Source organism: Cryptomeria japonica, chromosome 4, assembly GCF_030272615.1.
Source record: "Cryptomeria japonica chromosome 4, Sugi_1.0, whole genome shotgun sequence".
Classification (NCBI taxonomy): Eukaryota; Viridiplantae; Streptophyta; class Pinopsida; order Cupressales; family Cupressaceae; genus Cryptomeria; species Cryptomeria japonica.
Genome location: NC_081408.1, coordinates 680351988 through 680379534, shown reverse-complemented (window position 1 = coordinate 680379534; position 27547 = coordinate 680351988). Strand labels below are relative to the sequence as shown.

At 36.1% G+C, this 27547-nt stretch overlaps 1 protein-coding gene across 1 annotated transcript in view; it reads right to left on the bottom strand.

The window, feature by feature from the left end:
* The window catches only part of LOC131875318 (uncharacterized), a 65206-nt gene extending 49802 nt beyond the window's left edge, over positions 1-15404 (bottom strand). The window contains exon 1 of the mRNA XM_059219403.1: positions 15044-15404. Coding sequence (XP_059075386.1) covers positions 15044-15404 — 361 coding nt within the window. The remainder of the gene's footprint in view (positions 1-15043) is intronic.
* Between the last annotated feature and the right edge of the window lie 12143 nt (positions 15405-27547).

Below are 27547 nucleotides of genomic sequence, written 5' to 3'. Positions count from 1 at the left end.
TTCAAAAATCAAATTGAAAATCAAAGTCAAGTTCTAGATATATTCAAATACTAAATTGAATTTAAAATAAATTCAATTATTTGAATAAATCTCATGCAAAGATTAAATTGAAAATCTAAGTCAAAGTGCAAGCAAATGCATAATTAATTAAATCATTTATCTCTCTAATCTCTATTTTCATCTTCTAGTTAGCTTTTTCTAAATAAAGCTTTCTTTGTCATCAATCAATTATCCTCCAATCATTCTTTTCTTCCTTCGGTTAGCTTTTTCTCAATCAGTTAACTCATTTAATCTATTCAATCTATTCTGTTTCACCTCCAAATCAGCAGTTCAACTATCAATCAACATGTGAGCTCACCTGAGTTCCACCTCTCGATCAATCTGTTCTACCTTTCAATCAATCCTTTCCAATTATCTATAAATTGAGCATTCAATCTCCATTTTCAACAATCACAAACTTTGAATCTTTGTGTCATTTGCAGGTTGCCAGCTCGATATCTGAGAGCCACAATACCACAAAGAGGATAAGAATAATGGAAGCCATGATGCACAACGGGGAGTTTTACATTGTTTAATTTTAGTCTATTTTGCATCTATTTCATTGGTTTGTGTTTGAATTGCTTAGATAGTTAAGGGATTCATGAGTTTCCTTATTTCCTATTTAGCAATGATTAATTTGAGCATAACACACTAACCATATAATCTCACATACCACAGAGGTACCACTATCAGCAAACTCATACCACCAGCAAAACCAACCCATATTCTGCAACCACAAGCTCCATGTGCAAACCAATCAATGAAGACCAAACACATCCATAAGCTCCCCTTGCATTGGTATTACTGAATATTAAAAGAATCAATAAATCTATAGAGTCTACCAATTACAACACATATAAAAGGTAACCATGTAGCACCAAGGACCATCCACAAAGATGAAAACACCTTGCAAAAAAAATTGTTGCAAGAAACACCTCTCTCAACAAGTCTCACAGAGCTCTTCCAAGTTCTCCACATTTGATAGAAGAATGAGATACAAGAATCTTCATGTCATCACCCAAATGACAACATATGACCACAAACTAGTGATCGGTGCAACTCCATACAAAACCTCACATCCACTGCAAAGTGAATTTGAAAATTCAGGAAGATCACTAAAAAACCAAAGAGAGAAAGCTACATACCATAAACATGTAGCATGTTGGTGCAATCATGGTTAGGAGGGACCTGAATGAGTTCTATCTGGATCATGTAGAAGAGTAAATACAACAAAAACAAGACAAGATGATGGAGGCAATGCAGAACTGATTAATGATATCATGAAAATCATTTATAATCTACCGACAACATGCAGGCTACAAGATTAGGCTCACTAGCTTGATACAAACATGCTCAATTACAGTCTCAGTCTATACCGTTCATCTTAATCTCAAGACAGATCTTCTCAGTTTCAACAAATTACTTCTAGAAGCTAAATTACATTTATTTATATGGTCTAGAGAGATTTAATCAGTCCAAGAAGAATCAAACAATGATGAACATGATGAAACGTGCAAAACCACCATGTCGGTCTCCGCCAATGAAAATCCTCTAGAAAATCCAAAGGAAGAAGTGTGGATCAGAGGGAAAGTCAACCACATGCCAAGGAATGTTGGAAACAATGAACTGGGGCTCCATAATCTATGGGAAAGATCCACAAGATTCACCAATAACAAATAGGTCCAAGTAGTTCCGGTGTTCGAAGCTAGAAAACTGTCTCGGAATCCGAAAGCGATAACTTGTCGTAAAAAGATCCAAATGTTCTGTGGTTTAGGAATAAGCAATATAATCATGTTTACAAGTAAAATCCAACTCTGCAAGATTTGGTGAACAAATATAAGGAAGTGCATAAAGAAATGCTCAAATTGCAAAATAGAAAACAAACTTAAAAGAAATATTTTTGGTTGATGCAAGATTGCCAAGAATCGGGGATGCTCCTGCATTAGACATCCAAGGTTGTTGAAAAAAAGAGAGTCCCTCTCTTTGATAGGGTTAGAGGAAAACCAAGGTGGTCTACCTCTGCCTGAGAAATCCAAGATGAATCTTCAACTGGTCTGTTCTTCCATTTCACAAGATACTCCTTGTACTGACTGCTCCAGGTGCTATGCCCAATCCTATTGTCCAAAATATCTTCAAATGATCTAGTTCCTTTTGGGGAAATTGTAACTCCAAATCTGAAATACTGGCTTTACTGAATTCTGATTCATGATACCGGTGTAGATCGACAATGTTGAATATGGGTGAAATACCCAAACCATCTGGTAACTCTACTTCATATGCATTTCCGAAACTGAATTTCCTCAAAATCTTACAAGGTCCAAACTTTCTCATCTGCAACTTGTTATATATTCCAACTGGAAATATTTTTTTCCTCAGGTACACCGTCACTTCATCACCAACTTCAAATTCCATATGTCTTCTCTTCTCATCTACTTTCTTTTTATACTTGCTGTTCATTTCCTCCAAATGCTGCATAACTTGAACATGTAAGGCCTTCATATGATTTGCAAATTCTTTTGCCTCTTCACTCTTCTTGTCTTCATTACTGACATCCCTCAATTCTAATATACCTCTAGGGTGTGCTCCGGTAAAAATCTCAAAAGGTATTCTTTTGGTGCTCCTGTTCACTGCATTATTTCTTTGCTTGTGCAAGAATCAAATCCCAACTTCCAGTCTTCTCTCCAACCAAGCAGCTCAACAAATTTACCAAACTCCTATTTCCTACCTTTGTCTGTCCATCAGTCTGTGGGTGAAAAGTAGAACTAAACTCCAAATCTATTTTCATCTTCTTCCAAAGTGTCCTCCAAAAATAACCAACAAACTTAGTGTCTCTATTTGAAACTATACTCTTAGGTGATCCATGTAATCTCACCACTTCCTTGAAAAATAATTTAGCTATATGCACTGCATCTGATGTCTTCTTACAAGGTATGAAATGAGACATCTTCGAGAATCTATCAACCACCACAAATATATAATCATTCCCTCTCCATGTCATAGGCAATCCAAGTATGAAATCCATGATTATATCCTCCGAAGGTCTCTCTGGATCTGTCAAAGGTTTATATAATCCCACATTTTGACTACTACCTTTTGCAACCTGACAAACTCTACAACTCTACATAAACTTCTTGACATCCTTATGAATCTGAGACCAACAGTAATGTTCACTCACCAATGCTACTGTTTTGTCAACACCAAAGTGTCCGACTAATCCTCCACTATGCTTCTCCTTTATCAGATTCTCCCTCATAGAACTCTTAGGTATACACAACTAAACTCCTCTAAGCAACATCCCATTCCGAATGAAATAATCCAACCACTTACTTCTATCTACCATAATCGGTTCTCTACATGCTTTCCAAGATTCTGCAAAATCCGGGTCATCATCATACAAGGTCTTCAATTCCTCAAATCCTAATACTATCACTCTCATCTCTGTCAGCAAATTCCTCCTTCTACTCAATGTATCGGCAACTTTTTTTGACTTCCCACTATTATGCTTCAACACAAAGGTGTAACTCTGCAAAAACTCTACCCATCTCGTATGTCTCTGATTCAACTTACTTTAACTATTCAAATACTATAAGGCTTTATGATTAGCATACAACATAAACTCCTTAGGCAACAAGTAATGTCTCCACTTCTTCAAGGCTTGAACTATGACATAAAATTCCTGATCATACACTGAATATCTCCTTCTTGCATCATTCACCTTTTCACTAAAATAAGCTACTGCTCTCCCTTCCTGACTTAACATGACTCTAATTGCATTTCCACTTGCATCATAGTCTACTTGAAATACTTTGTTGAAATTTGATAAAGCTAACACAAGCTGCTTAGTCACCTTTTGCTTCTACAATTCAAAACTCTTATTTTCTGTGGTTGTCCACTTGAATTCCTTCCTATCTCCTCTCATTGTCACAATGATAGGGCTACAAACTGAACTGAATTTTTTGATAAACTTCTAGTAGAAACTAGCCAATCCATGAAATAATCTTACCTCTCCAATGCTTTCTGGTGTAGGTCATTCAACAATTGCTTTTACCTTTTTCAGGGTCCATCTTCAATCCATCTGCAGATATCACAAATCCCAAATATACTAACTCTTCCTTCATGAAACTACACTTCTTTAGACTTATCATCAACCTCTCTTATCTGGACCTTTGAGAAACTTGTCTTAAATGCAACATATGCTCCTCCTTCGTCTTACTAAAAATTAGAATGTCATCCGGATACACAATAACAAACTTACCCAAGAATTTCTTCAATACCTCATTCATCAATCTCATGAAAGTTCTCAGTGCATTAGTCAACCCAAATAGTGTCACCAACCATTCATACAATCCTTCATTTGTCTTGAACGTTGTCTTCCACTCATCTCCTTCTCTGATTTTGATATGATGATATCCACTCTTCAAGTATATCTTTGTGTAGTATTTGGCTCCACTCAAACAATCCATTATGTCATCCATCCTAGGCAAAGGAAACCGATACTTCACTGTGATCTTGTTTATTGGTTTGGAATCGATACACATCCTCCATCCTCCATTCTTATCAGGTTCTAATATTGCTGGTACTGCACAAGGACTCAAACTTTCTCTGATCAAACATTTCTTCAACAATTCCTGCACTTGTCTATTCAACTCTTCATTCTTTTCGGATGTTATCTAGTGTGCAACTTTGTTAGGCAAACCAGCTTCGAGAATTAGGTCCATGCAATGGCTGATACTCCTCATAGGTGGTAATCCATCAGGCACATTACCTGAAATGATGTCTTCATACTCTGCCAACAACTCCTTTATCTTCTCCGGTTGTTCTTCATGCTCATGGTTCTCAGTCTTCTTAGGAACTAAGGAAAAACACACGTTCTCATGTCTTATTCCATCCACCAAACAAATTCTAGCATTCGTATAGACTTCACTCTTCGGGGGATCCTCCAAGGGTAAAAAGGTTTGTTTCATCCCATTTCCTACAATAGTGTATATATTCTTTCTTCCATCATGTATTTCCTATCTATCAAACTGCTAAGGTCTTCCCAAAAAAGTGTGACAAATATCCATAGGCATAATATCACACAAAACTTCATCATGATAATTTCCAATTTTCAATTTTACTAAGCATTTCTCACTTACTAACAACTTATGATCATCTTGAATCCATGTTATCTGATAAGGCTTAGGGCATCTCAACCTTTCCAACTTCAATTTATTCACCATCTCTTCTAAAACAAGATTATCTAAACTACCACTATCAATAACTACTTTACAACACTTACCAAATACCTTACATCTAGTCTTGAACAAATTTCTCCTCTGCAAGGGTCTTCATCCTGTTTGGTATGACACAAAGATCTCCTCATCATCAACAATTCTCCATCTTCCAGTTTGTTGGCTAATCCAGTGGGGATTTCTTCTACCAATGTTGTTCTTCTAACTTTCTCTGACTTCTTACATTCAAAAGCATGATGTCCTTCTCCTCCACACTCTATTATCTTGTCTTTTGTCATCTTTTCTAAAACCCTCATTCCAGTAACCATCACATTCTCTTCTCTGGCAAAATTTTTTGTCATCCTTCCGATATGAACTACCTTCCTTGTTTACTTCTTTGTCCTTGTTCTTATTTATATAGGCTCCTCTTCCTCGGGAACATCCTCTTCCTCCTTGAAATATTCTTTTGGAAAACCTTCCACCTCTACCTCTCTATCTCTGCTCATGTCTTTTGTTCAACTTCTCTTCTACTTTCAGGGCATATTGATAAGATTCTTAAACACTCTGTAACTTGGTCAAACTAAGTTCATCTTGTATAGACATCCATAGTCTATTCAAATATCTCTCAAATTGTTCATTCTCATCATCAATATGTCCAAATTTGATATTTAACTTGTAGAATGCTTTGGTATACACCTTCACACTTGATTCTTTCTGTTTCAAGTTCTATAACTTCTGGAACAAATTTACTTGGTAATCAACTAGCAAAAACTTTGATTTCAACTTGGCAAGTATCTGCTCCCATGATTTGATCTTCTCTTTGCCTGTTCTCTATCTATCAACCTGCAAATGTTCCCACCAAAGAGATTCATGACCTTTCAACCGAGTGCAGACATATTTCACCTTTCTTTCTTTTGCGGTGTTCTCAAATTCAAAATACTTCTCCATCTTTGAGATCTAATCCATTTATTCATTTGAATCCAACTTACCATCATACTCCGGTGGGGTAAAATGTGGTTTGGTGTTTGCCCTACTCAAAACCCTCAAGAACCTTTCCTCATTTGGATTGATCACCGATGGATTTGCTACCTGTTCTGTCGGTTCTTCTTCATCCTCATCTTCACTCACATCTTCAATATGTTGACCTCTTCTCTGGGCTATTTCAACAACTTCCAACCAGGCTGCAATTCCTCTCAACATTTCCATTACATTAGGGTCTGCATTCCCATGTGCTCCACCATTCCTATTTCCTCTTTGTGCCATCTTTATGCCAGTCATCTGTAGTTGCAGGTTGGATCTACAATCCACCACCCCACAACAAAATCTTTAGGACAACACAATCTTCAGAATGAAATCTTGCTCTGATACCACTTGGTGTAGTCACAGTTAGGAGGGACCTCAATGAGTTCTATCCAGAATGTGTAGCAAGAGTAAACACAATGAAAGCAAGACAAGATGATGGAGGCAATGCAAAACTGATTAATGATATCTTAAAAACCATTTAAAATCTATCAACAACATGTGGGCTACAAGATTAGGCTCACTGGCCTGATACAAACATGCTCAATTTCAGTCTCAGTCTATACTAAACCTCTTAATCTCAAGATAGATCTTCTCGGTTCCAACAACATACTTATACAAGCTAAATTACATTGATTTATATGGTCTAGAGAGATCCAGTTGGCCCAAGAAGAATCAAACAATGATGAACATGATGAAACATACAAAAGCACTATGTCAGCCTCTGCCAATGATAATCCTCTAGAAAATCCAAAGGAAGAAGTGCGGATTAGAGGGAAGGTTGGACACACACCAAGGAATGATAGACACAACAAACTAGGGATCCACAATCTATGGGAAAGATCCGCAAGATTCACCAATAGCAAATAGGTCCAATTGGTTCCGGTGTTCTAAGTTAGAAAACTATCTTAGAATCTGCAAGTGATAACTTGCCGAAAAAATATCTGAACATTCTGTGGTTCAAGAATAAGGAAGATAATCATGTTTACAAGCAAAATCTAGCTCCACAAGATCTAGTGAACAAATGTAAGAAGTGAAAAAATAAATGCTGAAACTGCAAAACTGAAAACAAACTAAAAAGAAATGTTTTTGGTTGATGCAAGACTGCCAAGAACTGGGGATGCTCCTGCATCACATTTCCTTCTACATACACCTCTAAGTGTCAATTATGACAAGTAAGATCTCCTTTACAACCCCAAGATATAATCAAACTATTCCATTCCTATTTCAAGAAATCAACCCACTACCATCCCCTATGTTAAGGAGATAAACATGCTACCATCTCTCACAATGAATCCTCCTAAACTATCTAACTTTAGCTCAAGATGAATGTGTGTGAAATAATAACATAAAGCACTTGAAAAATGCACCAGATCAAGCACAAATCTGATCAAGCAAACTGAACTGCTCATTGTAGAAACCAAACACCATTTGAATGGGATTTCAACTAGTAAGTTTGAGACACCCATTCTCAACAGGTCAAATGTCCACATGGGCCTCTTTTAAGTCAGAGTTGTGAACCACTTTTGTGTTGGTATTGGGTGTAATGCACATCACATTAGCAATATTGCAAAATATACATGGAGGATGATGGGGTTGCACACCTTTTTCTAAGTCAAGCCAACTCACTTAGTGCATGCTTCATACTTATCCAATTCGCTACTATTGTTCTCATTGTTATTTGCTCAACTTGTGCCAACTAGAGACAACACCAATTCTGTCATTTTGACCTCCATTTGGAGCATTCATCATCATGCAATGTTGTCCAGTGCTTCACTTTAATTATTGATAACACAGTGTGATTATTGTACAACAACAGGTAGCATCTTGTCTTTGTCCTCTGCTTCCTCTAAGACACTCACCATTTTGCATCTCTATCCCATGCATTACTTCAATTGTTGACATCGATGACAATCTAATTACAACACCTCGGTCTTCTCATTGTCTTCACTTTTGACTTTCAGATTTGTAATAGTGTTGTTTGCTTGCTTAAGCTCTTCACTGACTTCTTTATGCCTTATTTCAAACTTATGGATTTTCTCTCTCAACTTCTCAATGCATTCTATAGACACCTAAAAATGTCTCATCGATCATACACTAATTATTCGTCTATTTAATTAAGTAATTATTTAATTATTTGATTAAACTAACTATTTCTTGTAATCATCACCATTCAACACTCCTAATTATCAAATTTCTATTCTCTAATCAATTTAATCCGTTAATCGTCTTCTAAATATTAATTTAAAATTATTTATTTAATTAATCACAAATAATTCTTTAGTTAAATAATCTTTATTATTTAATTAAACTCATTTCTATAAATTATTTAAAATAATTAACTTATTCCTCCAATCTCCCAAATTTTAATTCCAATTAATTTCATCTAATTTCATTTCACATTTCCCCAAATTCAAATTTCATATCATTTCAATTAATTTTATTTCTTCCAAATTCACATTTCACCAAATCTGAATTTCATTGAATCTCATGTGTATTTCAACATTCGAAAATTCAAATGCAAATCCAAATCAAAATGAAATTGAATTTCAAATGAATCTCCTACAGAACATGTTGAAAATCATAACAAATTGATCAAATTAGTTAACCAATCAGTTAACTCAGTTAACTCTCCAATCTCCCTTTTTCACTCCAAATCAGCTTTTTCTGACTAACTAATCTATTCAATCTTCTAATCAATCAATTCAATCATCTCCTCAATCTATTTAGTCTATTGGATAATCTATTCAGCTCACTCTTCAATCAATCCTGTTAATAGATCAATCAAATTGACTTCACTCTTCAATTAATCTCAGTTGACTATCAATCAACATTTCAGTTCAATCCTCACCTCCTTTGTGTTGAAAATCTATAAATTCAACCTCTTTTCTCAATTCAATCTAGATCATAGTCTTTGAAATAGTTGCTAATCTATGCAAGAAATTAGTGCAATACCTAAGAGACAATTCAACAACAACTAAGGAGAAGAGCAATGGAAGCTTTGTCAAATCGATTGAGAGAGTCTTAATTAGATTTATTTGCTCAATTCAATTGATTTTATATTATTCGATTATTATTTAGGATTAATTCTAAGTAGATTAGAGTTTGTGATTCGCTCTTATAATCTGATTAATTATCATGATTTTAACCCTAATACAAACGGTGAACCTGACGTGAACAAACAGATCTAACCTTCGTTCTTTGATTTATTTGATTTTGTAAGTCCGTACAAACCCAAAAATTGCAGGTTTGCAATTGACACTGCAGAGATTCACAATTGCAAATATCAATTCGTAATTGATGTCATATTAATTTGCAATTGCTTTCAGAATGTCTCACAATTGCTAAAACTGTTTCACAATTGCCAGAAGGGGTCAAAATTTAATTTTTGTCTATCATTTCTTAGTTAATTGATTTTGCGCACCTAACCCATAAATATTTTCTAATTCTGGAAAATTCATGTTTTTGCATGAGAAGTGTCTAATTTGATGACATGAAGGGCTACATTCAAGATTTCAGGGGCAAGAAGGAGGAGACAACATAAGAGGCAGCTTAAAGAATACTAGAGGATCATTAAGGCAGAAAGGCAAATCGAAGAAACCCAACAATAACAAGATACAAATTTACAATATGCGATCACGCATAAAGTCTTCAAAGGGTCCAAGATATGCGATGACGCTACAATATAAGCTTGCATGTTTAGAAGCAAAGACTCAGAAAACCAAAAATTCTTCTCTTCTGTCTTATATTTCTGTCTAAATTATATTCCAAATTCTGCCTATTAACTAATTCACAATTGACATGTCAGTAATTCACAATTGCTCAGAGATCAGTTCGCACTTGATGTTACAGTAATTCACACTTGATCAATTAGTAGTTCACAATTGATTAGTAGTTAATTCACAATTTTTATTTGAAATTTTCTTCATTCTATCATTCACATTTTCTGATTTTTGTTAGAATTACTCTTTGATTGTAAAAAGACAAAGCTCTGTAATTGAGGGAAAGATAGGTTGGATATCCCACCATGTGTCTACTAAAGTCATTTTCATCTGTAGGGTTAGAGTAGAAAGCTCTTCTTTTGGTTCTTTTAAAAAGAACAAAACAAACTCTTTTCTTTACTTCACAAATTGCTACGAGGATTAAAAATGAATACCATGCATGTGTGGAGTAACATATCCACTTAGAGTAGAGAATCATTGCTCATATGGAGTTTGATTCTGACACAAATGAATATGTATTTGTGGGTATAGTATTGGAGATGGATGAAGAAAACATTATAATCACACTACATCAATGGCCTCTAAGCCACCAAATGCTCGAAGAGAGATGGAACTGATTCATGCATGGGTAAATAACCCTAATGTAGATCTTGGACCACTAATTGATTAGCTAGGAATTGGAGCATCTCCAATAAATGAGTATGTCAAATGAAGGATTACTTGATATGGCTTTTTCAATACTTTCTAGATGATGATGTGATTGGATATAACCATGAATAAGGAGAGTCCATCTGCATGAGTTTGTTGAGCATTTACTTCGATATAGAGATCATCATTTTGGATGATACCCACAATTTAGATATTATATGATGAATATGATTATGCGACATCGTGCACAAAACTCATCTGCAGTGTTTGTAAAAAGAGCTTGCAAGACATGACAATCACAATCAATGAGTTACAAAAACATATGGAAAATATCCCTCACTCATATCTAGTTGATTGTTTAATGCGTTTTGGCGTAACAATAAGGGGTACAAGGTCTTATTGGGCAAAATGTTGGGCTGAATTAATAGACCTATTGCATTAGATTGGAACACCAACAATGGTTTTTACTTTGAGTGCAACAGATATGTACTGGCCAAATTTGCATACATTAATGCCAAGGACACAACCACCTAATCCACAAGAAGCACATAAATGGAGGTGATAAAATATTATTGACAATCCACATATTGTAGCATATTACATGCACAAGTATGATATATAATGTTTCAAAAGGAAATACTATAAAAGGGAATGAAGGCAAAAGAATATTGCTCAAGATATGAATGGAAACATAGAGGATCACCACATGTGCATGAATTCATATGGCTAGAGGGAGAACCTAACATAGACAATATTGATTGGGGAAATAATGATGAAGTAAAAAATGCTAAAAAATACTTTGATTCTATTATCCATGCATGGAATCCACAGGGAGATCCACATCAACAAAACATACAACTATACTATTAATTCTCAATTGTATATTCATTTAAAAATATATTAAAATACATGTATTTTAATTAATAAAATATGTTATATCATCAATGATAGGTCTTACAAAATTTTACACAACATCCATGCCTTCAAAATACACAACAACTAACCTAGATTGACTTAACACATGACAATGAAGAGTTGCTCAATTGTGTTGAATGACATACAATGTGTAAAGAGGGTTCTTTCCTTAGTAAAAAAAGAGGAAGAATGGTTTGTAGGTAAGATATTTATAGATTCAAATATTTTGTACTAATAAATAATTAAAACATTTATGTAAGCTAACAATTTACTTTTTGTTTGTAGGTACAATGCACCATGGTCTTTACACCTAGATGGATCAAAATTATTTGAAGACCCAACCATAGGAGATAAAGTATATGAACCTAAAATAAATGATGATTGAGTAAACACACATAATTGTAACATACTTCGGTTATGGAGAGCAAATGTAGATTGGCAACCAGTTCTTTTAAGACATGTTGTAATGAATTATATTGCAAAGTATGTGGCAAAAGTAGAAAAGAGTTCATAAACTTATCATCAAATGTTAATGTGACTTGCAAATATTGAAAATCCAGATGAAGTGACATCAAGGGCATATAGGATACTTGTAACATAAACTCTCATTGAGAGAGACATTGGATCATAAGAAACATGTCGTATGTTATTAGAGTTGCCATTGGTAGAAAGTAGTAGAGTATTTTTTACTTTAAATGTTTCAAGAGAGGTGTTCAAGCCAATGATAAAAAATGAAGAAAATGATGATAAACATCACCTCAAACATTTCATTGAAGGGTACATGGATAGACCATATGCAATGGAAAGTGTCACACTTATATATGTAGCTAGATCTTGGACTTGCCCCTCCCCGATCCATCCTTTGTGATTGGAGGTGTAAGATATTTACGAGACTTTGCTATGATGTTAGATTAATGTTTACATTGCAATAGAATATGATAATGTTCCTTATGAATAAGTAATTATTAGGTGAAACCAACCCATGTACTGGCGAATCTAGCTAGACTATGAGATGGATTAAGATTTGATTCATGTCTCATGTATGATCTTGATTGTGGTGCGAGGGGATGGTGCCTTATGTAACATGCCTCTAGGAATCATTCGTATGATAATTATGTTATATGATAATGAATCTCATGTGTGATTTTGACTTCCTTATTGATGATTGGATTCCTCTTGAATGAGACTTTTTATGATGTTATTAAATACGTTATGCTCCTAAAGTGGATGATGATATATTTAGGACATGATCGTGATGTTAGGTTTTTATGTCGATTCATTCATGTTTGCATGCTATTTAGTAGGTGTGATTTACTATCTTGGAATATGATGTTGTGTGTTGTTCTAACCTTCACTTAATAATTATGGTTAAATAAATATGTTGTTCGATAATATCTATATGTTAAATCTCTTCTATGATTGTATGGGGGTGAATAGGACAATGTCACATAACTCACTAGTGAGAGAGATGTGATGTTGCGATTCTCTTTCACCTGTTTGGGTGTTTTTAAATGTATATGTATTTGCAAATGTTTGGTGCTATGTAGAGTTGTAGGTACATGATATCGACTCCACCTGGTTTCACAGGTCTGAGCGTGCCTACATAATCCTAATGAAAGTTGTGGGAGATAGCATAAGGCCCATTATTCAAACCCTTAGCCCTTGCTCGATAATAGAGAAATGTATCTGGTCTTCTATCTACCTAATCAGAATGCCACATAGGCAAGAAATTTGATGTCTTTGGTATGATGTGTATGTGTGTTCATGTGTGTTCATGTGGGTTTATTTGTCTTATTGTTTTGGTAGTTTTAATTATTAAATTTATTATAAAGTTTTATTTATAATTTGGGACGAGGTTATTTAATTAATTTTACTTCTGAGTAATAAATAAATAAATAAATAAATAAATAAATAAATAAATAAATAAATAAATAAATAAATAAATAAATAAATATATATATATATATATATATATATATATATATATATATATGTTGGAATCAAGGAGCACTGAGAGGGGGGGTGAATTAGTGTTCTGTAATTTTTAACATTCTCAATTTGATTCTTTAACCACTTAGGAAAACTGAATAAAAGTAAAGTGCAGAAATACAAAAAAAATAGCCACAACATCATAACACTAGGATTTTTATGTGGAAACCCAGTTAAGGGAAAAACCACGGTGGGATTGAGACCCACAATATTAGTATACCTTGTTAGAAGTATAATAATATTACATGAGGGGGATGCACATGCATTCAGGCACACTGCCTAGAGCTCACTGCTCAAATACAATGAGGGCTACAACCCCAGAAGGCTCATTGCCTTACAAATGATTATAGATAATAATTAGAATGTTTAAAATGACAAGCAACATCTACAAATGCCAGAAATAGTTCTGATTAAGCACAAAATACTTTGTTCTACAACACTCCTCTGTTCTAATATTTTGCTGTATTTCAGAGCACAAATCTTTCAATTGTGCACAATCCCTCATACACCCTTCAAAAACAACCATCAATACACCAAATTATCATATCAATTGGTCTTATATATCCACAACATTAAATTAGGTTTATTTTAGGTTGGCCCAAAAACTACATAACACACAAATGAAACATGTTACTTAAATCGGCTCAATCCGATCCAAAACAACCATGTGGACCAAAAAAAATTATCCACATGCTTCCTTCATGTTGGCTCACTAACCTCAAACACACAACCAATGGCCAAAATCACTCCACATGATCCACACAATGAATCTTCACACATTACTGTTGATAAGCACTATTCTAACATAACACTTGTCTACCAGATCTTCCAACTCACACAAGACAACATCGAAGCACACAAACTTGGAATAATGAAATTTACACATCCACAATTCATTTCTGAGATTCACAACACAAAGTACTCAACACAACTAAATCGCTAACCACAACACTGTACACTCTGTCGGATGACCTGTTCTTCTCACCGGACCTCACAAAACCTCAATCAATCTTCTGCTATGAATGAATCATGAATTATGGATTGAATATCTTGTTGAAGTTGCCATCAATGAAAACATCTGATCATCAATGTAGTGTCTCTTGCTAACAATCTACCCCTTTGGCATTGATGACAACACTTAGTGAAAAATGACTAAGTGTCAGATCAAAACCAAAATAATATACACTGTAATAAGAATCTAACTGTCGGACTTCCCAAAAGTAAAGACTCCCTCTAAGATCAACATTTTTCACTCCTGTAAACTCCCCCTTTGACATCAATGGCAAGGGTAGGGTTTCAGAAACCAAAAAATTCAAGTCAAAAATGCTATTTACATATGTACACATAGTCCTTACATGCTCACAAAAAATTGAAGTGCATAAGAGTTCTTCAATGTGTCCAAGTGGCTATCCCAGCCCTTCTGTAGATTATACAACACTATTATGAATCCACTAAATAAGTAAGCTTGAGCTTCTACTATTTTTACATCTTTTGGATCACCGCTGGCCAGAGCATCTCGAGTATCCTTAAGAGCATTCAACATAATGTCCAACTTAGGAGTAATGAGACTCCTAATTTCTCCAACTCTTCCAATTATTCTCTCCCGATTATGGCTCAGACTTATCATTTTATCAACTAATGAAATTACTTGATTTTCATGACTGCCCAATGATACTGACAGAGGATAAACTGAATGAGATATGCATTCTAGCTCATCCTCATGTGCCTTAGACTTCTTCTCAATGTCTGCAGTGAAGTTGGACTGAGATAAGCATGATTTGCATAAGTTTCCACCTTCAGACAAAGAATCTTGCATACTCTTCACACATGCATCTAAAGTGACTTTGTCTTTGGCAATCATCCTTTTCAAATTCCAGAGCCTCTTTGCATTGAATTTATTTTGGACCTTCTCCTCAGTAGACTTTTCAAAGGACTCAAAATGAGTTTCTACAGAATTGATCAAACTTTTTAACTGCCCGGATGGAGTGTCTGAAGTATCCTTTTGATACCAATTGTTGGAATGAAGGAACACTGAGAGGGGGCGAATCAGTGTTCTACAATTTTTAACATTCTTAATTCGATTCTTTAGCCACTTAGCAAAACTGAATAAAAGTAAAGTGCAAAAACACAAAGTAAATAGCCACAACACCATAACACATGGATTTTTACGTGGAAACCTGGTTAAGGGAAAAACCATAGCGGGATTGAGACCCACAACATTAATATACCTTGTTAGAAGTATAATAATATTACATGAGGGGAATGCACATACATTTAGGTACATTGCCTAGAGCTCACTGCTCAAATACAATGAGGGCTACAACCCCGAAAGGCTCATTGCCTTACAAATGATTATAGATAATAATTGGAATGCCTGAATTGATAAGTAGTTGTAGACACCTAAATCAAACCATCAAATTAAATAAATATTTAATGTTTATTCAATTCTCTAACAATTCTTCTATTAATTAAATTATTATTTAATTAATTCACCCCTTCCTCTATTAATTAAATAAATTGTTCAATTTATTTGATTTTATTCATTTAGCCAAATTCTAGTCTTTAATTAAATAAAGCATATTTATTTAATTAAATCCCCTTTTCCCATTTAATTAAATTTACATTTAATTGAAAAACCCCTTTTGACATGTAAATAAATCAATATTTATTTAAATCAAAACAATGCAAGTTTCAACCAACTTTTTGAATTAAATTAATTTCAAATAAAATCCTAAAAACCCTCCCACTTGCATTCTCCTACAAATTCACTTGCCCACTAAACCCCCTTCTAGATTCTTCTAATCACTTCCAATTTAACCTAATCCCTCTCCTAAACATTTACACATTTCTTAAGAAAATGACCACTTCTCAAAAACCCCCAAAGTCTTCATAAACCATTAAAGGCTTTATGTCTTCAACAAGTTAACCTCCAAAGTCTTCCAAAATTTGTAAGGCTCTTATATAACCATTAATGGTTAACTCAACCTTGACCCTTGGTTAGAGACTTTCTCTCTAACTTAACCATCCTTTAACCCATGGGTCTCGTCAAGCATTCATTGCTTTTACCATGGTTATTCCTTTATCCCTTGCACAAGAGTTTATCCTTTTAATTAAAGCTTTATCCACTAACTCAACCCTAATTAAACCCTCCTAGGGTAACCCTCATGTCTTCTCAAGAATTTAATGTTTCTTCTCTCCCCTCTCAAAGCCTTGTCATATTGACACTTGTCAACATAGGATTGGTTTGAAAGTGTCACATGGATTGAAGATCATTCAATTCTAGCCCTTGTTAATATTACTCAATCTTAACTATCTAATTTCCCATTTCTTGTAGGAATAGGCCTCATTTCTCTTACAATCCATCATCCAAGTTTCATGCATCTAGATTATAGTCCATTTCATCAAGTCTTAAAATTTTGCCTCTTTGTTTAATCATAATATTTAGCATTTAGAAGAATCTCATATCATTAGTATAACATACTCATGTTAGCATAGAATGTTAGTATAGTTTAATATCCATTTCATAGTATAGTTAGTTTCATTATCATAGCATAATCCACATCAGAACTAGATTTTATTATCATATTCTAGATCTTAGTTGCACTTGCATATAGATCATTTTCATCATATATCACTCATTCTTGGAGTTATCATTCCAAAGGTTAGTTACTGAGTGATCTGAGAGCAACCATGACTTGAGGAATCCTATGAGATAGAGAACAATGGGATGTCTTGGGAGGATGACTTATTTACTTTGTTTTATTTGCTAAATCCTTACATATAATGTTTCATTGGTATTCTTGTGTTTGCTCTTAATTGAAATCTAACCATCTTTCTTGCATACTTTTTTGGTGCCCACCGTGGGTCGAAGTTGTTCCATTAACCACTATCATCAACAAGAAAATATCCTCCTTTATCTTGAACTACATTATCTAGAGATACGACATTCCTAGTTCCATTATCACTGATAATGGTAGACCCTTCAAGAATCAAGATGTGCAAGAACTATGTGAATGATTTCATATCCAACATCTCTTCTCCACACCATACTATCCTCAAGGGAATGGTCAAGAAGAAAATTCAAATAAAACCATTCTAAAAATCCTAAAGAAAACTCTAAATGATGCGGGCTGTGATTGGCATGTCCAATTAAACACTGCCTTATGGGCATACCAAACTAGCATCCGTACCCAAACTGAAGCCACACCATATGCACTTGTAAATAGATCAGAAGCTATCTTACCCATTGAGGTTGAAATACTATCACTTAGAGTATCATTAAAGGGACTCATCCTAGATGAAGAATACAGGGTAAACATACTACAAGAATTGGAACTGCTAGATGAACATCATCAAGTTGCTTTTGATCATATAAAAGCATATCAACAACGAATGTCTAGAAGCTATAATCACAGCGTAAAGCCACAAATGTTTCAGGTTGGTGATTTGGTACTAAAGGAAAATCCTTGCAATCAATAGGATCAGGAAAAGAAGGGAAAATTTGAACCAAATTAGCTAGGCCCGTTTACTGTCACATCAACATATGGATCTGGGGCATATCAACTATCTACATCAGAAGGGGACCAATTTGACGAACCTATCAACAACATTCATCTCAAAAGGTTCTATACCTGACTTACCCAATGCATGGGAAAAATTTAAAAGCCAAAAAAAAAGCAAGAAAATACAAAAAAAATAAAATCAAAAAGTCAAAAAGGTGCAATAAAAGCAAGTAGTGAAAACCTGGTAACATGTGCTATCTGTGATTGATTGTCTCATCTATCTATTATTACAAATGTTGGCATTTTTGATGATTATGTTGTGATTGTCATTGATGGACACACACTTACATTGAGATCATTTTTGTATGTATATGTCAAAGCTCAACCGGTACATGTTCCAAACGGTATGATGCATTATAGTCTTTAGACTATTGGTGTTTTGCAGAAAGTGATTACCGATCTGAAGTGGTATGCTGACCCCAAGCGGTTCAAGGATCTCAAGTGGCATGAAGGGTCAAAGCAGCAAAACACATATTTCCCAGTCTTCATTTTTGTCAAAATCGGCAACCGACATTTTGCTTGAACTGGTATATTGTATGAACCGGTAATACTCTGTGATGAGTTACCAACCAGAATTTTGTGATGAGTTACCATCCACCAATTGTTTGACGGTGCCGACACTTTAACGGTGCTTTTTGTGTCATGTTACCAAGTATGTCTAGGTTCATTGAACCTAGGGAATTGGATTGTAATTCTATTGGACCGACATGAAATCAGATTCCTTTATAAGGACATCATGTCTAGGGTTTTAGGTTGTTGCTATTGGTGAAGTTGATATTGTTGCTAGGGTTTAAGGTGGTTGAGGAATCAGAGAGAGTGTAGAAGACCGAAGTAATGCTGTAATGCATTAGGATTGAGCTATCAAGGATCTAACCAAGCAATCTGTGCTATTTTCTAGATCACTCATTTGTTGATTACTCATATCTTCGACAAGTCTGTAGCCCTTAACCGGGTAGGCCCAAAAGCCTCTTGTAAATCCTCTAACAAGGTGGTTCACATCTGTGGATCTAAAATCCTCTAGCAAGGTAGTCTTTAATTAGACTTATCTCCTAATAGAGATTGAGATTCCTAATAGGATCTGTTCTGGTAAAGAACATTGTAAGATCTTAATTGGTCTGACCTTAACCGGTTTGGTTTCTATTCTGCAGATAGTTACTTGTGAGTTCCATCTCACTGTGGTTTTTCCCATTTGGGTTTCTACGTCAAAATCTCTTGTGTTATGGTGTTTGTGCTTTTGTGGGTGAATGCATTATTTTCTATTTGGTTTGCATTTGTGCTAACTGGTTTGTCTGCTAAACTGTTTTATCGGTTTACTGTTAGTCTTGCAAAGTGTTTAAGTACAAAGATTTTTGGCACACTAATTCACCCCCCCTCTTAGTATTCATCAATTGGTATCAGAGCTTACCTTTCTATAAGTTTAACCACTTGGAAAGAGATATGGGGGAATGCACATTGAGGGAACTTACTCATCGGCTCACTCAGTCTGAGCAAGCCTATGATGATCTTATGGTCAAATACAAGGCATCTCAAGCAAAAAGGAGAGAACATGTAGAAAAGCTGATGGAGCTATCTGAAAATAGTTCCTCTGTTGAAGCGAACATGGAAGCCCTGATTCAAGAAGTAGAAAAATTGAATGAATCCAATTCCAACCTGAGAAAAGAATTGGAAGGAATGAGTATTCGAATGTGCCAAGAGCTTGAGAACCAGAGGAAAACTGAAGATCTAGTGAAAGACAAAGATCATGAGAACTCCAAGTTGAAACAAGAAATCAGTGCATTAACTGCTCAACTCCATGTGAGCAAAGTGGCAAATGAAGACATGCAAGGAGAACTGAACATTGCCATCTCTGAGAATGAAAACCTGATGGAAACAAATGCTTCTATTTCCAAAGAACTCTCTGAGTCAAAGGAAATACTTGCTAAGTTCAATAAGAGTTCTGTCAAGCTAGAGCAAAAGCTTGAATCTGCCAAACCGGCAAAGAATACCAATGGACTTGGTTATTCCGGTTATGAGGAAGGTGAGACCTCTGGTACAAATGCTGGAACATCAAAGAAACAACCGACATCAAAGGATAAAGGTAAGCAAAAGTTTAAACCTGTTTGCTTTAACTGTCTTAAAGAAGGACATACTGCAAATGTGTGTAGAAGTAAGGCTTACAACAATTTTCCTTATTTTCTAAATGATAACTGTTATGCATGCAACAAGTTTGGGCATAGAGCATCTGAATGTAGGTCTATTATGAATAACATTGGAAGATATCCTCAGAGGACCCAAGGAGTTGGTCCTGAACCTTTTGTGAACCAAAATCACAACTGGTTTAATGCCTTCAATCATCAGCCAAGAAGCAGTGGCTATAAAGCGGCAATCGGATGGAGAGAAAACTATTGGATCTGTCATGGCCATGGTCACATTGCTGCAACATGTAGAAGAAAGAATGGAAACATGAACAATGGACCTTGGAGAGCACCTGGATTGGTCTGCTATCACTGCAACAAACTGGGTCACATTGCCATATTCTGTAGATCAAGAAAGAGTATATCAGATGATATATCGGTCACTTTGGAAGGAAACATTGATGTTGACACTGCAAGCGGATATGAACAAAACCTGGAAGAAGAAACCAACAGTGTTACAAGAGGAACCGGTTTCTGCACCTAGTGTGGAAATCACGAAACCGACAAACTAAGCTTAAGAAAAGCTTAGGGGGAGCAAATGGCGAAATGTTTTGAACCCCCGGTTTACAATGGTAAAAGACCTTAACCGATATGCAATACCTGTCATTTGGCGGAAGACTGGAAATAGTAAAAGGCAAATTAGGGTTTATGCCCTAATAGTGGAGCATTTATTGCGGTAGGTAAGGAATATGTTTAAAAAGATTTTTCAAATTATTTCTCACTATCAGTTTTTTGAAGCGAAGGAGTTTTTCAAGTGCAGAGCGACGACAAAGTGATTTGTGCTGTGATTCTGAGAATTTAAGGAATCTTCAAGGAGACTCAAATTCAAATTGCAAACAGTCAAGTGAAGAACGCAAAGTGGTGATTCTACAACCATCAGAGGGTGAGGTGGAGAAGAATCTAAAAGCCCTAAATTCATGTTTTTCAAAAGGTATTTTTTAAGTTTTCAGTTTCTATCATGGCTTCTGCATCCCATACTAGCTCTAGTACATCTGTAGATTCAGCAAGCTTTATTCAACGCAAGTCTAGATATAATGCCCTATCACAAGTTCTAGCTGGTGTGATAGTAGAAGAGGGAATCTCAAATTACATAGACTGTAAAATAGAAGACCTAGGGTCTCTAGCAATTCACTCATAGCTAGGTTTGTTTTGTGGACAAGATAAAAAGATCAAACCAAAGTATAGTATCTTGGAAAAGAAGAAGCTCCACAATGCTGTTTATTTCCTGGAGGATTTCATAGATGGTCACATTAGGATCATTCTGAGTAGAGTTCATGGTGACAAGATGTACCTGGAAAGAACACATGATATAACACCACAAGCAATTCATGCCGTCACTAGTTTCTGCAATACAAGGGATGTGCCAGCCCTAAGGACGATAAGAAAAACTGAAATGTCCAAGCTCACCGGTTCAATGAGCGACTCACGAGGTATGACCGTCAATTCTATTAAGGATGATCTGGTGAAATATGCATGTATGGTGATTGGATACCGGACGTTCTCAGCCAACAGAATTAACTCTGTATCTGTTGCAGCGTTGAATGTCACTTACCAGATGATCAAGGAGGATGCATCATTTGACCTATGCACCGGTATGAAAAGGAAACTCCTATTGAATCTAAAATCAATCAAACAGGATAATGCTGATGAATACTAAGAGGGGGGGTGAATCAGTATACCAAAAATCTCTGCACTAAAACACTTAAACAGTTTGAAGACAAACTGGTAAAATAGTTTAATAGATAGATTGGTTATCACACATGCAAACCAAAATGCAAATAAAGCATTCACCCACAAAAGTAATACAACCATAACACAAGATATTTGACGTGGAAACCCAAATGGGAAAAACCATGGTGAGATGGAACTCACAAGTCACTATCTGCAGAATAGAAACTAGACCGGTTAAGGTCTTACAATGTTCTTCACTAGAACAGATCCTGTTAGGAATCTCAATCTCTGTTAGGAGATAAGTCTGATTAAAGACTACCTTGCTAGAGGATTTTATATTCACAGAGGTGAACCACCTTGTTAGAGGATTTTACAAATGGCTTTTGGGCCTACCCGGTTAAGGGCTACAGACTTGTCAAAGATGTGAGTAATCAAAAAGTGTTTGATCTATCTAATAGCACAGACTGCTTGGTTAGATCTAGTATAGCTCACAGTTAATGCATTCTAGCATTACTTCAGTATTCTCTATCTCTCACTTAGTTACAACTTGATCTTCTCAGATAACATCGCTCGTACAACAAATCAACAACCACCTTAAACCCTAGCACAACATAAACCCTTTCTGCAACAACCTAAAACCCTAGACATGATGTCCTTTTAAAGGAATCTGATTTCATGTCGGTCCAATAGGATTACATTACAATTTCCTAGGTTCAATGAATCTAGACATACTCAGTAACACGACACAAAAAGCACCATCAGTGTGTCGGCACCGTCAAACAATCGATGGATTGGTAACTCATCACAAAATGCTGGTTGGTAACTCATCACAAAATGCCAGTTGGTAACTCATCACAGAGTATTACCGGTTCATACAAAATACCGGTTGTCGATTTGACAAAAATGAAGACTAGTAAGAATGTGTTATGCCGCTTTGCTCCCTCGTACCGCTTGAGATCTACGGACCGCTTGGGGTCGACATGCTGCTTCAGATCGGGAAACACATTCTGCAAAATCACCAATAGTCTAAAGACTAGAATACAACATACCGGTTGGAACAGATATCGGTTGAGCTCTAGCTCATACATATAAAGGGGATCCTAATGTAAGTGTGTGTCCATCAATGACAACCACAACATAAACTTCAAAAATGCCAATAGTCTCTCCCTTTGGCATTGATGGCAACACTTAGGAAAATAAAATTTTGACATCTAAGTGTTTTACAACAAAAACATGCCATTAACAAAATTGCTCCCCCTAAGCATATACACTATCCCTTAATTAATACAATGTATAGAAATTTTGCATATAGAGCATAAACATTGAGATATCAAAGCATAAAGCATATATCAAAATTTTAAAGCCAGATATTTCTCCTTATTCTTCTCCAAAATAGATAGAGTACTTCTCCCCCTTTGCCAACAATGACAAAGTACCGCTGAACAACCTTGTTTCCATATTAAAATAATAAAAGTTTATGAGAACAAGGAATAATACTTGTCAAAAACCGATTTATAGTCCTGCAAAAATTGTTTCATTGATAGAGACCAAGACTCAAGTAGGGAGGTGGCCACTTCTTTCTCTGTTTGCATCTGGGATACCTGTTCTTCCATGGCATCAACTGTGCTCATCTCCTGCGTAACTATCAAGGCATCCAGGTTCAGATAACACATCTGAAGAATTTTTAGACGTGGAAGTAAAAATAGTTGTAGCTCCTGCAAATCTCTAGACCATGTACTGATCTCTTGCTCCATTTTGGTTGATTGGATTTGAAACCGGTGAATAGTTTGCCCATAAGTTGCAAAGGAATCATAAGGTGGCTTAAATTTGCTTAAGTAAGACTGTAAGTCTGTTTGAAGCTTTTGCTTCTAGGCTAGCACATCATCGTAGAATAGATGGGGTTGACAAATTTTGCTTAGTAGCAGGTTTCCCTCATCCAAAGCGTCCCTTATATCCTTTTGGTCTTTCAGCAGTTCAGACTGGAGTTCATTCAATTTCTTCACCAGAGCAATGTTAAGAGCCTTTTGATGCTCTTTCTTGACATTTTCCTCAGCTGCTTCTTCCAGGCTCTGCACCTAATCATCCACTATAGTACATAGTAGCTTAAGCTGTGCTAGTGATGATTCAGTGTTGGGAAGATTGGTATCAGGGATCAAATCGGTAAGGGTGTCTACGACTGCTTGAATTATATCTTGCTCCTTTTTCCTTCGAATGATTTCAAGGTGCTCTTGAGCAACCTTGATGCTCTGCATTAGCTTCGATTCACTTGCAGACTGGAGATTGATAGGACTGGAGATATCAGCCGGTTTGGATTGACTCCCGGTTGCCTTCGGAGTCTCCATCTATGTGCTCTTCACTGCTTCCGTTGTCTTGTCCACTTTGCTTTTCTCCGCTGCCTTGTCTTCTTCTTCCTTCTTCTTTTTCTCTGCTTCCTTCTTCTTTTCTTGTTCCTTGTCTTCCTCTTCTTTCTTTTTCCTCTCAGCTTCCTTCCTTTTCTCCTCTTCTTTCTCTTCCTCTTCCTTCTTCTTCTTTTCTTCTTCCTTCCGCTTTTCCTTTTCTTTATCCTCTTCTTCCTTCTTCTTCTTCTTTTCCTCTTCCTTCTTCTTTTTCTCTTCTTCCTTCTTCTTCTTTTCTTCCTTATCCTCTTCTTCTTTCTTTTTCCTCTCATCTTCTTGCTTCTTTTTCTCTTCATATTTTCTTTTCTCCTCTTCCTCTTTTCTCTTCTCTTCCTCTTTCTGCTTTTTCTCATCTTCATCCCTCTTCTTCTTCTCTGCCTGTTCCTCAGCCGCTTCCTGTCCGTCCTCGACTTTCTCACTGCCCTGTTCGGCCTATTGCCCCTATTTTGTTCACTCAGAAGGTATGTCCTGCATGACAACTTCTACATCTAGGGCATCGACATCAATAGTGTCGATTGGTTCTTCAACTGGGTTTCCTTCTTCATCAAAAACTTCATCCGGTTTGGATATAACCAATTCTTTTTCTGCTTGTAGGTTGGCCATACATGCTTTGTGAGCTTGGATAGCATGATTCATATGCTGATGAGTGTCTTTTTCAACATCATCAATTCTTCCCTCTAACAACCATAGTCTTCTTCTCCTTGTGAAGAAGAGTCCTTTATTTTGGTCTAAAACATCAAATAATTCTGAGTTTGAGAGGTCAGGAAAGTACTATGCAAATACTTTCTCCCTAATCTCCTATTCTTTTTCTATGGCAATGTACCATTTATTATCTAATGCCTTATATAATAAATCTGGTGTCTGAGATTTAATCTCTGATGGCGACCGATCATTCTTACACAAATAAATAATAATTTCCTATAGTACTTCTTCTTTCTCCTCATCACTAAAATCATCATAATAATCTACTAAATCATGAAGTAATTTTCTCCTAATATTCTTTATTGTTCTTTGACAATGTATCAAAGGTTTATATGAAGAGATATCAATATTTACCGATGCAGACGCTGCCAGTTCATTCTTCTTCATCTTCTTCGTCTGTCTGGCCTTCTTTGGCATTTCATCAGACTTAGTCTCTTCAGAGTTTGGTTCATTTGACTTAGTCTTCCTTTTTATTTCAAAGACTTTTGCTGGTGCCACTTCCGATTTCTTCTTTGCAGGTGACCGTTTGGTTACTCTTAGAGTTGCAGTAGTAGCTGGTGTCGATGCTGCAGGCACTGCCTTTGCTTTCTTTGCTGCCGGTTCTTTTCCTTTCTTAACAGAGGGTTCCTCGACCAGTGCAATCCTTTCCAGATAGGTTCCAGTCCTTTTTGCCTTAGGATCAAGAGGTGAGGCAATAAGGGTTGAGGCATACCCTTCCAGCATATCGTACATCACCTCATAGCCCATTGACTCCACTTCTTCCATTCTAGGCTCAACAACCTCCATTAAGCATTTGTCCACCTAGATGGTGATGTCATCTTCATATTTCTTAACAATATCACCTAAGATCCTCATCCTTTGGCTCATTTTCCATCTGAACTCATCAAAATATTTGTTCAACACATCAGGGTAACCGGTTCCGATAGCTTGAATGCTTTCCTTGATCTGCTTGGTTACTAGTTGGTCAGGAGACCATTGGACATCTACCTACTCCAGGAAAGTAGCCTTGGAAATAAAAGAACAACCCAACCAATAGTTGTTCAAACTTGAATCTCAGTGCATTATCCTATTTGATCGACTTCAGATTAGACAGGAGTTGCCTCTGCATACCGGTGCACAGGTCAGATGATGCATCCTCTTTAATCATTCGGTAAGCGACATTTACCGCTGCAACAGATATAGAGTTAATTCTGCTGGCAGAGAATGTTCTGTAGCCTATCACCATGCAGACATATTTAACAAGATCATCCTTGATGGAGTTGACTATCATGCCTCGTGAATCACTCATTGAACCAGTGAGCTTGGCCATTTCAGTTTTGCTTACTGTTTTTAGGGCTGGCACTTCTCCTGTGTTGTAGAAACCAGTGACTGCATGAATTGCCCGTGGCGTGATATCATGCATTCTTTCCAAGTACATCTTGTCACCATGGAATTGGCTCAAAATGATCCTAATATGATCCTCTGTAAAGTCTTCCAAAAAATATACTGCATTATGGAGTTTCTTCTTCTCTAAGATACTATATTCCAGTTTGATTTTCTTGTTCTTTCCACAAAATAGACCTAGTTGAGAGTGGATGGCTAGAGACCCTAGGTCTTCAATCTTGCAATCAATATAGTCAGAAATTCCCTCTTCCACTATCACTCTAGTCAGAACTTGTGATAGGGCATTATACTTTGACTTCCTTTGAATGAAACCTTCAGACTCAATGGATGTACTAGAACTGGTATGAGATGCGGAAGCCATTGTAGAATATTTTAAGAACTCGAGGAATACCTTTAAAATGCAAATTTAGGGCTTTCTGATTCTGCTTCACTCCACACTCCGTTGGTTGCCGAATCACCGCTTTGTGTTCTCCACTTGACCGTTTGCAAACTGAATTTGAATCTCCTTCAAGACTTTGTCAATTTCTTGAAATCTTATCTCAAATCGCCTTTTCTTCGCTTTGCACTTTGAAAAACTTTTCTTCGCTCGAAAACAGATAGTGAGAAATGATTTGAAATATGCTTTTATACATGTCTCTCACCTACCACCATTAATGCTCCTCTATTAGGGCGTAAACCCTAATTTGCCTTTTTACTATTTCCGGTCTTCTTCCAAGTGATAGGTATCGCATACCGGTTAAGGTCTTTTATCGGTGTAAACCGGGGGTTCGAAAACATTTCACTGTTTTCTCCCCCTAAGACTTTTGGAGCTTAGTTTGCCGGTTTTGATATTTCCACACTAAGTGTAGAAACTGGTTCCTCTTCCAACATTGTTGGTTTCTTCCTCCAGGTTTTGTTCATGTCCGTTTGAACTGTTTCAACATCAATTTCTCCTTTTTGAGTGACCGTTATATCATCAGATATACTCTTTCTGCTTCTACAAAATCTTGCAATGTGACCCGGTTTGTTGCAGTGATAACAAACCAATCCAGGTGCTCTCTAAGGTCCATTGTTCATGTTTCCATTCTTCCTTCTGCATGTTGCAGTAGTGTGACCATAACCATGATAGATCATACA